Below are 17,587 nucleotides of genomic sequence, written 5' to 3' on the forward strand. Positions count from 1 at the left end.
ATGGATGGCTCCGACCGTGCTCTCGTCTTCACTTCTACCCGTGCGCTCCAACCCGATCAAATCTGCCGCCCCAAACTCCAGCACCACCCCCTGATGACTGCCTACCAGACTGCACCTCCAGCCCGTGGGTGCCCTCCCGTGCCAGCGCGCCCCAATCCGCGCCTCCTGCCAGCACAACAACGCCCCTGGCTGCCTCCCTTGAGAAGACTGCACCCCTATCCATGCCCGACAACCTGAATCTTCACCGTGTGGCTCAAAGACGGGAGAAATCGAGATCAGGAATGAGATGCCTAGGGTTGAGGGGAACTCGTTTTGGAGGTTCGGTGGACGGGATTTTGCAAGAGATCCTGCTAGCGTTGGTGGGGCACAGTGGTGTCGGGAGGAGCTCTCAGAGAGGTTGCTCACATGCACTGTGGTGGAGGCTTGGGGTCGCTTTGAGAATTAGCCAATTAAGACTACACCTTCAATTAGGCTTGCTTCAATTCTTCTTCAACTTTTTGCCATGAATTAGAATTATTAAATCTAGGACTTGGTTTTACTAGGACTTGGATGCTAAAAAGATAGTACAATTTTCAGGCGTCCAAGTTATAGAAAAATTCTTCGGTAATATATTTCTTCAGTAATCTGAAATGTCGGTAGTCAGTTTCAAGGACTAATAAAGCATGAAGAGAGAGTACTACCAAAATATCGAATCAGGTTTCCATCATTCAGTAGCTCCAAGTCATAACAAAAACTCACACTAAACTTAATTCATAGGCTTCCAAAACATGGTAAAAGTACTTCATTACTGGCATGATCTTATATCCAACTACTGACAAGATGATGACATACTGAAGTAAAGGAAACTACTGAAGTTAGTGGAGTTTGCTATGACTTTGAACTATCGAAGAAAAGGTAAAACTACTGGAGAAAAAAGAGGACTATTTAAAGGACAATTGAAGATTACTAAAGAACTACTGAATCTAAGTCATAGCAAAATCTTGGAACTACTGAAGAAAAAATGAAGACTATTGAAAAACTATCGATCCACATAGAAAATTCTTATACTTAGTATAATTTTCAGATGACTTGGATGCTAGAATTACATAATCAATAAAGGGTGTACTGCTGAACCAGAGAAAGGATGAACTACTGAACAAGAAAGTTGCTTGCTTTATAATCATAGGAAAAATCTTTCAGCAGGCGCTTTTGGATCTACTGAAGAATATAAAAAATACTAAAGAAAAAGGAATATTACTGAAGAAAGGTATTAAAGGAAAAAAGGACTACTTATCCAAATTATAGCAAGCAAGTGATGAAAAGAAAAAAATACTGAAGAAAAAGTGAAATTACTGAAGAAGGGTATTGAACAAAAAAGTGCTACTGAATAGCTACTGATCCAAGCAATAGCAAATTCTTATATTGGTACAATTTTCAAGCGTCCAAGTTATAAAAAAAAAATCTTTGGTACTTTAATATATTTCTTCAGTAATTTGAAATTGTCAGTAGTCGGTTTTGAGGACTAATGAAGTATGAAGAGAGAGCACTACCGAAAAATTGAATCAGGTTTCCGTCATTCAATAGTTCCAAGTCATAGCAGAATCTCACACTTAGCTTAATTCATATGCTTCCAAAACACTGTAAAGGTACTTCGTTACTAGCAAATGATCTTATATCCAACTACTGACAAGGAGATGACATATTGAATGACGTGCCATGAATGCATATTACTAAATGTCAGATGGCATAGAACACTCACAATACATAGTTTGATGACGCAACAATTACTAAGACAACGAATATTCATTGAGCTCGCACGAGGTGTATCAAGCTACAATCGCCAGCGAAGAATCATGTGATGAACCTCACTATGCTAGCTGAGGCAACAATCACAAAAAAAAAAAATACACATGACCTGCCACCAAGCAACATTTGGTTCAAGACAAGAACTACAATCTACTAACAAACTATTGACAAACACAACAAATACTGAGGAATCTTGAATGTCAATCCCAAGCTAGTATTTTGACGCCATCAAATTGCGTCATCACCTCCATAGTCACTGATTCGCGCTGCTGCCACTCCATGAAGCTCAATCTATTGAAGAATCTCACAAGAAAATGGGAGCAATATGCCAGGTCATGTGTCACTGCCACTGGGGAGGGGATCGGGGTCGCCTCAATGAAAATGAAGGCTATTGGAGCACCAACAGTGTATGGTGAACCAATTTTTCCCATCAATCGTAGCATCCATGCTTTGTGCTGGTCCACCTTGAACGAGCTTCGCCGGTACATAGCAAGTCAATCTGTAAGTACGATTTAGGCATTTCACAACTCAATTTGATGCCCAGGTGGTCGCTGCATTCTAATTGTCCGTGAGGCGGAGCTCCTGGAGGTCGCATTCTCTGATTCCTATGCAGTCCGGAGTTCGAGGAGGTCTGCCCCCTTCGATTCTATGTGCGCTCGCCATGGCACCACCGCCAGGGTAAGAGAACACGCCACTGTGTATGAAGATCCATCACTTGGAGAGGGGGATCCGCTCCTGGAGGTCGTGACCTAGAAATCACAGCAGCACCGTCAACAACAATGGAGGAATAGGAGCGGGGGAGAAGGTGGAGTTGTGACCTTGCACTTTAGATTGGCTTGCGTTTCATCATGCTCAGATGGTGCATTGCCCTGGAAAGAGGAACGCCGTTTGGATCCAGTCCTGGACCTCCGTCGGGCTCTAATTTTGCGCCCCCACTAGAGAGGAGATCGACCGTCGGGAGAGCAAATTGATCGCATGGGAAGGGAGCGGAGTAGTTGCGGTGGGAAACAGGTACGACACTAGTGGAACGATCGAGTGGGCAGGCGGTGTCTGGTTACTTCGGTGGGGTTAGGCAACATAGTTGGACGTGCGGGATGAGTTGGGTCGAGTTGGGTTGACTGGTGTAGAATAATATTCTACATCTAGGTGTACAATAACATGTATATATATTTTATAGATTTCGATGTCTGATGATGAAAGCTGATGCGATTCAGGTCAATGATTACAGGTCCATAAGCTTGATTCATACTCCAGTTTTGCCAAATTGGCGACGAAAATCTTGGCGCCCCGGTTGCCGTCTTTGGTGCTGTTACTGAGGCCGGCTCGCCAAGACTTCGACTTTTTTATTCAGAGCATCCTGAAGCTGTTCGGTGACGCAACGCCTTCGGGCTGAAGAGCTCGGTTTCACCAATCCAATGCCAAGACAACATTGCTCTGCTGTCTGCTCCAGGCTCTAGTTGAGTATCTCCCATGTTTGGGATCTGGCTGAGGACGTGTCCCTGCAGCCTGAGGTGAATGACGTCCATTTCTGGGCGCACTCGGCTTCAGGGGCGCCATTACCTTGGAACCATGGAAGCATATTTGCAAGTCATGGGCTTCGCGTCGTTGCAACTTTTTCCTTCGGCTAGCTGTGCAGAACCGTTGTTGGAAGAGCAGAATAGGGGAAGCGAAGCAACTCACCGCCGGCAATGCCGCGTAGCTTGGGCATTCAACGGTAGAGCGACCTGCCTACCCTCGAAACCTCGCCGGACGCCCGGTCCCGAGCGGCATCCCAAACCCGCCGCAGTACCTCGCCCCTTGCGCTTGGGCCCTTGGGTTGTCGAGCCGAAACTTCTCCTCAGCCGCCCACATAAATCCCACACACATCAACATTCCCTGATGGCGGATGGCAAAGGAGAAGGGAGGGGTGTTTAATAAAATTATTGTTTATTTTTAGGGTGACAATTGCGCGGAAGTTCACTCCGCTACCACAACACGATGGCTTACTGCTCTATAAGAAACATGATGAAGATATTTCCATGTTCTCTGGACATAATTCTCTAGTTATCCATTCAGCCAATCAAAAGAAAACCAGATCTAACAGTCTCCAAAACGAAAGATTCAGAACATTGACAAAACAGAGTGGTTCATGGCTTGCATCATACAAAAATATCACCAAAGCCACATCATTTGCAAAGACTAGGGAGCTGAGCGAAACGAACAAAAACAAGAAAATAAGTGGTGAAATGAAATGCAGAAGGAACAAACAAAACGTATATACAAAGAGATTAAGACGCATGCTTCGCAGGATGGCTTAGCGGTCAACGCATGTCTAGCAACTGCAAGGTGCACAAAAGAAACCAAGGTGGCTTCGGTTAAAACTAACAAAACTCTTGCACTCAACCATCTGAAATGTCGACAACTTCACCTCTAATTGGAGAATCCAAGTCCAATGGACAAGACACGGCTTCATGGCCAGCTTGATTTCCAGAAACTCCACGAGTACCCACAGCATGATTTGGCAACAACCTTTCTTCAGGTTGAGAACCTGACACAATTACTAATTCGCTATTGTCCCCTGGGTCTAGTGAGCAAGAACTAACACAACCATCTTTTGTTCCATTTACCGTATGAGAAGTTGAGCTGGCACACTCAACACCATTGCTGGATTCCCTGACCAGAGATATTTCATGCCACTTTTGCCGTTTTCTTCTTTCTGTTCTTTTATTGATCAAAGGTACCTCATCTTCATCTGACTCACTAACACAGTAGTAATTCAACCATTCAATTATTACCGAGTAGGATCCATCCCAATTTCTTAGTTTCCTTTTCTGACGTCTGCTGCGCTCTTGGTACTGTACTGCAGCTGTTCTTGGACGTTTTGGTGCTTCCTGAACAGTTTCTGCAGTCTGAAGGTCAAAACTGACATCTTTCGACAATTTGAGCTTCTTTGACCTGTCTCTCGAAGAGGAATCCAGTCCTGAACAGCCAACTGGACTATCAATACGATCAAGGAACTCAGAAGAGGCACCTTCCCGTTCATTTTTATTGCTTAATCCGTTCTTATTGGATGTAGGTGTGGGGTGCCAACTTTTGCAGGCAGGTTCTTCAGCCTTGCCCCCATCGAGAGCTTCTTCAGCTGAAGTTGCCGAGAACAATTAGCAATTTTATTACTGTGTACGAGTTAGTACACTAGAATTTAAAATTTATCTATGCAAGCTCTGCATCGAAAACCAGGCATTTGTAGGGGGAAAATGACCTACTTCATAATCTAATATGATGCCATAGTTTGAACTAGCAGGTTTGAAGCTAAAATTACCTTTTGAAGGTTTTAGTTTCAGACTTCCAAGTGATGATTCTTGAACACTACAATAGCTACCTGAGCACCACTTCTTGTGTCTGTATCAAGACATAGCATGCCAAACATCCAAATACATTAATATATGGAAAATCTGAAACATTCAAACCTTGAATCTGACACATGCTTATTTGGTAAGATTTTCCATCCAAATAGTTACTACGATTCGGATTTGGATATTATCCAATTATAATGGTTGGAATTGAATTTGGATGAGGTACCAAAAGTATTGACAAATTGGGATATCTAAATCACTAACCTGATATTACTATCCTTAAGTCAATAACTACATACATACATAATAACACTTTATTTAGTTACGTTAGAAAGCTGTATCATGTTGCTCATCTTTTACTATTGATTCGGGACGACACTCGAATTCTACCGAATTAAGATCCTAATTGAATTCATATGTCATATCCACTACACATCCAATTCATCCAGTTCATCTTTGAAAACGACTTCAAAAATGGTCTGACAAACTTTTTGATTTGAATTTGACTATTTGTGCCCCTAAAAGTACATCAACAATTGCCTCTTTGCAAGTATAAATCTATGTCAAACATGCGTGCTTGTAGTTGTAGTCCATTAGGCAATACAGATTGGCCCAGCAAAAGGAAATCAAGACAATGATCCCTGCTGAAAAGATTCTCTGTTATCTTACATTTCTATCACCATTCAGATGCACTCTTATTCATACCAAGTAGGCAAGTAAGGGAAAAAAATTGCAGTGAAGTTGTATAGCTAATACCTATGCCAGTGACACTTTGAATTTTGACAAGAGGGGGTGGGACCTGCTGGCATAATGCAGGCTGGAACGTGGTCATTGGCACCAATTCTCTCAATGCAGTCATCATGAGAAGGTCCCCTGATCTTGACTGACTTGACCAAATCTCCACATCTTTCACACTGCAAAAATTGCTAGCTGTTAATGTGAAAATTTAAATTAAAACTTTGCTCATTGCAATCCTGAACCTTACTTTGTAGTGATAATATTTCTTTCTGATCTCATGAAGCACGGTTATGCAATAGCCACCAACTGGACGCTGAATATAATTAATGATGTTAACAAGGAATCTGTAAGCACAGACTGACTGACAACTATAAATGAATTCAACTTACATGGGGATCAGCTACAGAACTCAAATTGATTGTATTCATCAGTTTCTGGAATTTTGCACCATGGTCACTGCTTGATCACCATTTCGAAATTAATCAGAAAGAAATTAGAAATTCAGATGCATATTAAAAAATATAAGCTGCTGTAGAACAAGTACCTATGGTTATTGTTATTGTCTTTGATGCAAATATAGGCGTGAATCATCTCATGAAGCAAAACATTCTTCAGATCAGAGTCATTATGACATTCGTACAAGGACTTGGCAAGAAGTATCATACAGCCACCTCCTTCAGGATAATAATCGCACGTGCATACATCACTGCATGAAGATAAAGAAACAAAAAAATGTTTACGGCAATCATTCTGGTAACATTAGCTGATGAGTACTTCGATGCATACTTCAGGGGGTGGCAAATTACATACAATTAGTTCTAATTCTATAACACGAGTTATACCCCTGCGAAGTTAGTACTTTTCTAGTTTGATTCTATGAATGGGCCAGCACCATTCAGCCTTATTTATTCTGCCTTCTTGACAAATGTTATGCCTTTTATGTGGTGGCTTTAAGGTGAAACTTTCATCTGCAACACAAGGAACACGGGGCAAGCGAAGCAGCAACATTTTGGAAAGAAATGTACAAAGTGTTTAATGTAACCATTATAATTATATTACCAAAGTATGGAAGAAAAAATGGTAAATGATCAATGATCAATGTGCAAGAGAAAGGGAAATGGCCAGTGTTTAATGAGCCTATTAACAGTCTTTCAACACAAATGAATCAATTCATACTATAAAAAGTGATTATTCCTCAACCGCAAACCTGTGGTTCACTCACCAGTCACTATAGTTTATGCACCACAAAGTATGCATTTCCATGTCTCAAAAGAAAATTCGCTGAGCCTTCAAATCTATTTCTGACAGATGAATTCCTGAACTGGCACTGGAGATCCTCAATTGCAAAGCTGTCACTATGCACCATTACAGGACAAAATTCCCACATCAAAGTTTGTAATTATATAAACTTTCGAAGTAAACAAGATAAAAATTCGTCAAAAATCTATGTGTTGGTGCTCATAGCTGTTTCAACTAGTTTCCATGGCTTGGAGCAAACTATCATGATGAATGCAACCACAAAAGCAAAATTGACATCATATAGCAAGCATATCAGAATGTATTGATATTTATATACTGCAGGAAATTGTTCGGCCTTAAACCTTCACCCAAACAATGCCTTCCATGGTTCATACCTTGTGGAACTGTCAGGCACCATTTACTTTGCTGAGCAGCGCTAACTAGCAAAGGTATCAATGTTAATTATGCCCTACATTGGTTTCTCTATCTTCCCTTTCCTCTCATCACAAGCCTAGGCATCGACCGATGCTAGCATGGCAACACTCCAACAACATAATTCGGCAAACAAGAGAATAGCAGAAATCCTCAGAGGCTAGCAATAGAACTTCAGCTCTTGCCAATGTTCAAGGCATGGGGTCAAACCAAGAACTATTACCGATTAGGGAGTGGGTCCTCGGCCCAGGAGACAGCGCACGCGTCGAGGGAGCCACAGAAGTAGAGGGTGTTGTAGTGGCAGAAGAGATTGTAGATGTCCGGTGCGCCTCCGCTCCTATCTGGATCCGGGCCCATCATGGCCTATTAACAATCTTTTGAGACAATTGAATCAATTATTAGCACAATAAGTTATTATTCCTTAACCACAAGTCTGTGGTCAACTTACTAGACACTATAGTTTATGCACCACAAGCATGCATTTCCATATCTCAAGAAAATTCAATGAGCCTTCAAATCTATTTATGACAATTGAATTCCTGAATTGGCATTGGGGATATTACTCAATTGCAAAGCTGTCGCCATACACCATAAAAGGGCAATCTTTTTATACATAACAGGAAACAAATCACTATCTGAACTTATTTTATATGGCCTGGAGCAAACCATCATGATGAATACAACCACAAAAGCCTAATTCAGGTCAGATAGCAAGCACATCAGAATGCATTGATATACACACACACACATGTTGTATGTATATGTATATTCATACCATATACTGTATGCATATTCTGCAGGTATGCTCACTGTAGTTCATGTCTACGTACACCCCACAAGTTGTAACTCACAGTGTTTCGGGTTGTAACTGGCGCAGTGCAAATAACAAGTTGTAAATCATAGTGTTAGCTTCTCGTGTTGCAATTATGCATTTATAGACGTGAAGTTGTAACTGGGAGATATACGCAGTGTGAATAACAAGTTGTAACTCACAGCGTTTAGCTTATCGTGTTGCAATTATGTATTTCTGGACGTGGAGTTGTAACTGGTCTACCTAATAAGTTATAACTCACAGTGTTTTGGATTGTAACTGGGGACGTGCGCAGTACAAATAGCAACTGTGTATAGACGCAGAATAGCCTCGTCGTATATATATATATATATTTATAACTCACAGTGTTTTGGATTGTAACTGGGGACGTGCGCAGTACAAATAGCAACTGTGTATAGACGCAGAATAGCCTCGTCGTATATATATATATATATATATATATATATATATATATATATATAACTAGTATGTACTCCTGGGTATATGTACTCCCACCTCTCATATACCACTTTTACACATGTGTTATACTTCTTTATCACTTTAAATATACTTTATTAGTAATTATAAGATACTACAATACAAATCCCACGAAATTTTTTATGAAATTCCATGGTTTTTATCATAATTTGCGTATATACTTCTTTTATGTATAAAAAAGAGTATATAGCAAAAATGAAAGGCTAACATTGATTTTTTTTTCATACAACTCATATTGGAGTATCTTAGAATTAGTATTAGAGTATACTAAAAATGATAAAAGAGTATAAAGTGTTTGTTTAGGTGGTATATTGCATGTGGGAGTACATACTCCTAGGAGTATAGAATAGGTGTCCTATATATATATATATATGTATATATATATATATGTATATGTATGTATGTATGTATATATGTATGTGTATATGTATGTATATATGTATGTGTATATGTATGTATATATGTATGTATATATGTATATATATATATATATGTATATATATATATATACCCAATGGAACTGTCCAGCACCAGTTACTCTGCTGAGCGGGTATCAATGTCATACTCCCTAGCGGGTATGCCAACATAACACTCTAACAACAAAATTTGGCGAACAAGAGAACACCAGAAATCTTAAGAGACTAGCAATGGAACTCCACCCCTTGCCGATGCACAGGGCATGGAGTCAGTTATGTAACAGGGGCGTAGTGTTGGCATGGATGTTCAGTTGAGCACCCAGTATTTTTTTCTTTTCTTTTCTTTTTGGAAAATTCCGATTTGATTGCCCACCGAAGCAAGTAAGAGATCTATCTCCCAGAACAAGTAAGCAGATCTTAGGGGGGAAATAGGTAACATCCAAGCAATTTAGGGTTCCTTACCACCAACGAATCCTAAGCCACTCCGTGGCAATCGACGCGTCGGCGGGGGGAGTGCGACCGGCTGCCTGCCGTTCTTCTTCTTCTTCGGTGGAAGGAAGCTGGCAGCTGCCGTTCTTCGGCGGAAGGGGGCTGGCGGCGGGTTCCGGGGTTCGGCGGCGACGGAGCGAGCGCATCAAGTGGCAAATGAAAATCCACTGCGGTGTGGTGGTCGAGGCTAAGTTAAAATTTGGCTCTGCCTCAACTATTTGGCTAGTATTTGGTTGGAGGCTAAAGTTTGACTAAGTTTAAAAAGATTTAGCAGTGCTCATCTGCAGTATACGAGGAGCGCTGGCCAGGCTGCGGATTCGCTCGCCTGCATTTTGGCTTGGCCGCATGGCAACAGGAGCTGACGTGCGAGGGTGTAGTTGGGTGCTTTAAATACGATACTTTATGGATTATAAGGATTCAAATGATAATATTCTCTAAATCATGCATCCAATTTCAAATCTCTTTGAACCAAGGTATTCCTTGTAATTAAATATACAAATCAAGGCTCATGTTAACTAAGTTTTGATGGAAAAAAATTATAACATGTGGACCCTACATGTCATATTTATAATTTGAATATTTAAGCATGCTACCCTAACTTTGACTAGGTCATAAGCCAAACACTAGTTTTTAGACCAAAATTTGGTATTGCCCTAACTTCGGCTATGGCCACTTGAGGTACGCAACCAAATAGCTCCTAAGGGCAGACTGATTTTGGATGTGATTGGTTCCCTACTCTTTGCGCAACCACTGTACGGAGATGGATTAATTACTTTTTTGCCACTCTAGTTAATAGCATACTACCAAAAGCCAATCTCTTGAGATAATGTGCTAAAATACCATCTGGACCCCACAACCTTACTTATTTGCCACTTTGAGCTATTTTCCACCATCATGTGGTATTTTTTTTTCTTTTTTTGCACCTACTGACGTGGATTATCACGGAAAATGGCCACTCTACCCTCTCTCTCCTTCTCATTTCCCCCTCATCTTTTGTCTTGGTGGCCGACGGGCACCATATCGGGCGAGTTGGTCGGAGGCACGGAGGCTTCGGGAGAGGGAGCACCATGTCGTCCATCGACCGTTGGGGTGTCATTGAACAGGCAACGAAGTGGGGTCGATCTGGTGGAGCAGGAGCGACGAAGTTGGGATGGACGTGGTGGAAGAGAATGACTCATCGGTCAAACTCGTCATGTCGATTGCTGCTTGGTCGTTCAACAGGCGTGGGTCGGTGGCCTTGAGGCCAATGCTATGGGTGAGACCACAGCTTGGACCAGCGAAGGCGGTGCAGACTATGGCGTGAGCAATCGGATCCAACCATAGCGAGGCGCCTGCACGAGCGACTGAGGGGCATAAACATCTTTTCCCCTTAGTTTCCACGTCAACAGGTGCCAAAAAAAAAAAAAGAAAAATGCCACATGGCGGTGAAAAATAGCTCAAAGTGGCAAATATGCAAGGTTTTGTGGGGCTCGGATAGTATTTTAGCACATCATCTCGAGAGAGTGGCTTTTGAGAGTATGTCATTGGCTACAGTAGCAAAAAGCTAATTAACCCTATGGAGGCTGAGAGAAACAAAGTGAGCGGATGTTGAGAGACGAGAGCTGAGGGGAATCTTTTTTTTTTTAAAGAAGAGTGGGTGGTTGTAACTGTCTGGCTGATCTGAGTTTATATTTTGTTGACCAAATATGTGACTATATGAGCAGATACAAGAGTTGAGATTGTGATTGATTCCTTACATGAAAGTAATTTTGTGATATTGTGGGTCCATATATATGAGCGGATGCAGGAGCCTACATCTATCAGGCTAAGCTACAGGCGTACATTTAGGGTGTGATTGGTTGCCCTCATGGGTTTCCGCATGGACCGTATATACAGGCTAAGGGGAGGCAGACTGAGTGGAGTCATATTTGTTAAAAAAAGAGTGTATGGTTAGTTGTATCTGTCACGTCCCAAAATGCTAATTACGTGATTAGGCGAGCTTAATCGTCATCGCATGTGAATCTGCATGTTTATCTATCAAAAACTGGTTAAACATGTCTCAATCATCTTAGAGATGGTTTAGAACACTTTGGAGAATTCCTATATACCTTAGAGAAGGAAAAGAATAGAATGAGGATGATGAGGGGAGACTTAGGAAAATTTCAGCAAAAGAACCCCTTCACGGTCTAACCGGTGTCACCCACGATCTGATTGGTGTCACCCACGGTCTAATCGCCAGGTGTGCCGCCACGTGCGTTGCCACGTGGATTTACTGTGGTCTGACCGCTCGTGCGGTCTGACCGCCAGCACACAAAGGCTCGGGTTAAGTGGATGGATCACTTCGTTTTGTTCTCTCCCTCTCACTTTTGTTGTGTTCCAAGGCCAGAGATCGGAAGTGGGAACTACCCCAAGTTTTCCCCCTCTTCTCCCTCACCGGAGACTCGTTTATCGACCATAAGCTTCACCACCACTCCCGGAACTAATTCGCGAATCAGAGCCTCCCCAAAGCATTCCAATCCAATAGAAAGCTTCCATAAGCTGAGGTGAGCTATCCCCTACCGTTTCCCTGTTGTTTTCGAGCTTGATTCAACCCTCGTGTCGTTTAGGCCCATGTTCAACCTAGCCTAGATCCAATCCATGGGGTATTTTGAGTTTAGTTCAGTGAATGATGTCCAAATCACTTTAGAAACACTCCACGAGTCCCATAGAGCATTTTTGTACCCTTTGTTGTTGAAGGTCTCGCCGGAATCCTCGCCAATGACCCAGCAAAGGCGTTACCAACAAGGTCTGGCGGTCTAACTGTCGTTAGAGCCGGTCTAACCACCAGTTAGGATAGGAGAATCCAAGTTGAAAACTTATATAGGAGTCTAACTGCCACTTAGACCGGTTTGATCATTGGTGGGCGGTCTGACCGCCACCATGCCTATGGTCAGACCGCTAGAGGCCAAAACTCTCTACTGGCCATCAATCAGACCGCCACCCTAAGGTCGGTCTGACCACCAGCCTGTGAAGGCTAAGGTGAGGCTAGGTTAGCTTATCTGGGGTCTCAAACTTCGAAACCCTATCATTTAGTGATCCTTTGCGGATGTTTTCGAGTCGTAGCACTCTACTATTACTTGAGCATGCATGTTGCATCCTTTTTGCATTGTTCATTTATTTATGCATTGCACCATGTTTCTTTTAGAGAGCATCGATTCAAAAGTTCAAGCAAGTGAAGACAACGCCAGTCTACTATACTTCTATGAGTGTTGTGCGAGAAGTATCAAACAAACCCTATAGTAGCAAGGTAAGCATCTAAGCATATTGCACCATCTGTTCAATTAAAGGGAGTCTAAATTGATAAAACTATGTGTTTATGTATGTTTGCATGTATTAAGTCAAGTGTCGGGCTTATTCGAGTAGAACCTATGTTGAATTGCATATCCTCTACCTTGAGTTGTTGATTATCCTCATCCTTATCTCTTCGGTAATATTGTTGATGTCTAGTTTAAGAGTTGTTCGACATGCTTAGCAATGCATAGGTCCTCGGTAGAAGTTGAGCGATGGTGATGCTGTTGTTCGTGAGCAGAGAGCTCACTTATGGTTTGTGAATACTTTTTGATGTTGAGATGGTTGGATGAGTGGTGAGTATGAGGCGAGATGTGGGCAGTGTTAGGGGTGTTTTCTGCTCAGGAGGAGTCCTCAGGGCAATTCGGGAGAGGAACCCAAACACCGTAGACCGCTTTGCATCATTTAAGTACCGACTATTGGCCACTGTTGGCTTTAGCACTTACCGTACTCACCACATGCTGATCTAATGGTAAGACAAGCTGAATACCTTTGTAGATGTGATCATTTGGGCATTAACATCGATGGTGTGAGAGGGCAGGCTTATAGGGGTATCTAGTTTGCTCCGGGAGTAGTTCTAGATATCCCCGCGCTGAGCGATGCACGGTCTAAATGGTTGGGGCTTATTGAAAAATGTTGTCATGAATACCCTCTTGGATGCACTTTAGCGGGTGACACAAGCCGAATGGTCCTCGTGTCGTGTGGGTAAAGGATTATCCCCCTGCAGGGTGTAAAAATAGTTCAAACTGTCGTGCTCTTGGTCATAAGCATGCCTTCTGTCCATGCGCACCATTGTAGAGTCACGAGTTGTGGATTGTAGCTGGATATGTTGGTCATGGTGATGATGATTCGTGTTACATATATGTTCATGATGGTTCCAGTTACATTTATGTACCCTTGGTTATTGTAGGGTATAATTGTATTATTGTTGGTTGAGTTTAGTTGCTCATACATATGTGCCTAGGTTGCTTACCGCATATGTTTTACTTAACCTTGTGACCGATCCTTGCTAACATACAAATGCATAATCCTTGGAGTTGGATTTTATAAAGTACCCTATATGGATTAAGTCTTACGAGTACCTTCGTACTTAGGTACTCTACAGGTTTTGCAGGTGAGGAAGATGCTGTGTTTGGCTACTTCACACCCACTGATGCTAGCGAGGGAATGAGTAGGCAACTAGTGGGAGGTCGCGCTTTTGAAGTGAAGCCTATGGGCATATGACTTCACCTATCTTTTGCTGTCTTTAGCTTTTGTTTCCACTGCATAGTTTCTCTTTTGGCTAGGAATTGATCAGTTTTAGTATCCTCCTAGATCCCTTTTATTGTAAATTGTTAAACATGTAAATGGTTAAAAACTTGTAATATGATTTAATTATTTGCTCTTTATTAAGCTCGGTTAAGATTGCTTATGTTGGAAAGGCATGTGTTTCAATCTTGGGCACAAAACACGTGCCGGGACTACCGGGATGGTATTCTGATTAATCGTCGAGGTTGTGATTATGAATAATGATCCTCCTAATGATTAATTAGAATATTGTTTGGTCAGTTCCTCACAGCATGGTATCAGAGCTTGGTTTAATTAAGTAGCCTAAATATGACTAAGAAGTTGTTTAGTAAGTGTGTTAACTTCACTAAGCAATTCACTAGAGTTTACGTGTGCCTCTTCTTGCCAATATGTATGAAAATACTATATTATAACCCTAAGTGTAATACATTGATAAGAGCAGCGCTTAAGTGTTGTTTCCGCATTTTGATGCATTTATTGTTTATGTTGCATCAACAAAGGAGGTAAGGAACACCTTCTGATGGCAGTTAATATCGGGGGCTCAACCGGTGCGAGGCAAGGGTCTGGTGTGTTCCGTACGATGAATGTAGGAAAAGTGAATACATTAGCAATAACATATGAATATCCACCATACGATAGTAGATATGGTCATCTACTCATGTGGCATTTACATGTGGTGTCCCGTAAGATGACGGTATGGGACGTGAATACGTTGGCAACAACGTATGTAACAATGCTTGTAATGCTCACACCGTTCGCGCCTCTTATTCTTTCTTGCGCGAAGAGTGATGTTTGTTATGGAGAGATGAACTCGAGAAAGAAACAGTAGATAGGAGTCGAGCATGCATTCATTTTTCCCTGTTGCTCATGTGCATGCATGTTTCTATATACATGGTATTACGGGTCTAAGCAAATCTTATCCGGTGAATGCTTTTAGGCTATGTTGGAATTTGACTTTTCCCTCTTCGTCTTATTGTTGAAATAGATGAGAACCCGTCAAAACTAAGGTGACCTTCCCGAGGGTTCCAATGAGAACAACCCTCCACTGCCTCCACCGCCAAGTATGGCGGACATGCTCATGCAAATTGAGTAGAACCGTCAGGCTCAGTCGGTGCTTCTTGAGGCTCTCGTGCGCAACACGTCCCCTCATGGAGGAGGTGGGGCCTAGCGCTGAGACAAGTTCTTGGATTTCTTGCGGACTCAGCCGCCCACTTTCATGCGGGCTGAGGATCCTCTGGATGCCGACCATTGGCTCCAGACCATTGAGTAGAAGCTCGCTCTCCTCATATGCGAATACCATGGAGTTTAAGCTAAAGAGCCACCAGGAGGAGTAGAAGCGCAAAAGGGTTTCATCACCTTAAAAGGGCGGAAGCTCTCAACACGCCTGCATGGAGAGTCAGCCTCCATCATCTCACGTGTCGGCCTCGACCACTCAACGAATGATGTGGATAGTGCAGCACCCGTCCTTCTCTGCTTCATAGGGATAGCCTCCATGACCTACTGGTTCGCAGGGGAGTGTGACAGGTGGTCCCGGCAGCCCATGTTACAACTGTAGCCGTGTTGGGAACTATGCTTGAGATTACCCCTACCCAAAGCCATGAGCTGTGGTGACCGCTCCAAGGCCACCACTCGCTCAGTCTACTCCACAGGCTTCCCAGGCTATGCACGTCCCCAAGCGTGTCTGAGCTAGCAACACCACCACCGAGGAGGCTCACAAGGGTGACAACGTACTGATGGGTATGCTACTTATGAGTTTTAATTCTATCGTCATTACTGCGGTGGTTCTATTTGATTCCAAAGCTTCTCACTCCTTCATAGCTACAAGTTATACTCAGCGACATGGGCTGAAAGTTAGTGTCACCCCTACACCCTACTCATAGATGCACCAGGAGCCAAGATTCTTATTAATTAGTGTGTGACCAAGGCATCGGTTATTATCAACGAGATACTCTTTGGTGCAAATTTGTTGGTAATGGATTCCAAGGGGATAGATGTCATTTTAGGAATAATCGGATTATCTAGTGCTAAAGGACTTATACTCACCAGACCTTATTTCTGTTTTAAGCAGAAGCTGAATGACCTCATCAGATTGTCCGATGATGGTAAATATGTGCACCAAAGTATTTAACAGAAAAGACATTTTCTGAGGAAAATTGAAGTTAAGTATACCGATTGTCCGGTGTTCATAGAAGACGACCACCGGAGCATTTAATAGAAAGTTGAAATTTTTAGAGGAATTAGAATTCAAGGCACTGGATGGTCCAGTGTTGAGATGTGAAACACACCGGATCATTTTCAGACTTGGTGTCTCAGTGCATGGGAAATGAACTCACTGGTTTATCTAGTGATGTGGTATGAAGAACACCGGAGCTTTTCACGCAACAGCTACTAATAGCTGGTAGGCCAACTTTTGGAAAAGGTTACTCACCGGATTTCTGGTGTGTACAATGGTGTGTGCACCGGACCATCCGGTGTTCACAGAAAGTGTGGGTGGTTGGGCAATAGCTAGATTTGGACCTCTAGCCTATATATAGCCCCTCACTCGATTTCTTTCATCTCTCTTGCAACCAGAGGAGTTCATACGTTGTGTGTGTCATCAAGAAGTAAGGGAGAGCACTTGAGTAGATTTCCAAGTCCCTAGTTGAAGGTTAAGGACTTTATTAGTGCTTCAAGAGTAGCAAGTGTGTATTTAGCTGTTGTTTAGGCTTGATAGGGTTCAAGTGAACCAGTTAGCTTATTATGCTTAGTAGTTGGTAATACCTAGCTAGTCATGGTGATTTGAGGTGTTCTCGGTGAGCTCTTGGAGTTCTTGTGGGAGCCCCAGGAAGAGCTTGTACTTGATTTGATACCCGCTAATCCATAGATGGAGAAGTGGCTATCACTAGTGAACACTTGAGTCTTGGTGACTCAAGGGGGGGGGGCGATATCCTTGTGTGGATGCTCTCACGAGGATTAGGGGAGAGTGCTAACTCTTCGATACCTTAGGAAAAAAATTGGTGTCCTCTTTCCTTACTCTCTTTCTATTCCGAAATTTACTTCTAGCATCTATTTTCATGCAAGTTTCAATTCCGTTATTTACTCTTAAGTTATATGCTTGGATATTTGTTCTCTATGTTCTAGCTTGCTTGCTCAAGTAGTTGCATTTCCTTCTTCTAGGCTAACGCTTCTCCTTGTTCTAGAAATTGATAGTTGTTTTAAGGTTTGATTTGAGCCATATATTCACCCCCCTCTAGGGCCATTAGATCCTTTCAATT

General features: G+C 42.4%; 1 protein-coding gene across 5 annotated transcripts; it reads right to left on the reverse strand.

The window, feature by feature from the left end:
- Nucleotides 1-3,862: 3,862 nt before the first annotated feature.
- LOC133924037 (uncharacterized) lies at nt 3,863-10,079 on the reverse strand. Of its 5 annotated transcripts, none has more exons than XM_062369400.1 (8): nt 9,714-10,079; nt 7,750-7,900; nt 6,400-6,561; nt 6,245-6,311; nt 6,103-6,168; nt 5,874-6,031; nt 5,084-5,163; nt 3,863-4,903 (listed from the first exon to the last, which is right to left on the reverse strand). In XM_062369400.1, the coding sequence occupies exons 2-8, from the start codon at nt 7,884-7,886 to the stop codon at nt 4,164-4,166; spliced, it is 1,410 nt and encodes a 469-aa protein (XP_062225384.1). In that variant the 5' UTR covers nt 7,887-7,900; nt 9,714-10,079; the 3' UTR covers nt 3,863-4,163. The 5 variants fall into 5 exon arrangements, with proteins under 5 accessions (XP_062225384.1, XP_062225385.1, XP_062225386.1 ...); XM_062369401.1 differs by lacking the exon at nt 9,714-10,079 and adding an exon at nt 7,078-7,210 and having other exon boundaries at nt 7,750-7,891; XM_062369402.1 differs by lacking the exon at nt 9,714-10,079 and adding an exon at nt 7,078-7,204 and having other exon boundaries at nt 7,750-7,888.
- Nucleotides 10,080-17,587: the final 7,508 nt, after the last annotated feature.

Source organism: Phragmites australis, chromosome 7 (genome assembly GCF_958298935.1).
Source record: "Phragmites australis chromosome 7, lpPhrAust1.1, whole genome shotgun sequence".
NCBI lineage: Eukaryota > Viridiplantae > Streptophyta > Magnoliopsida > Poales > Poaceae > Phragmites > Phragmites australis.

Excerpts from the sequence above, each read along its gene's own strand:
- LOC133924037 (XM_062369400.1), bottom strand. The coding sequence starts at position 7,886 with ATGATGGGCCCGGATCCAGATAGGAGCGGAGGCGCACCGGACATCTAC. Across the intron at positions 6,169-6,244 it reads GTTCTGTAGCTGATCCCCAT|CGTCCAGTTGGTGGCTATTG; the intron begins GTAAGTTGAATT and ends AATTATATTCAG. Across the intron at positions 6,032-6,102 it reads AGAAATATTATCACTACAAA|TGTGAAAGATGTGGAGATTT; the intron begins GTAAGGTTCAGG and ends CAATTTTTGCAG.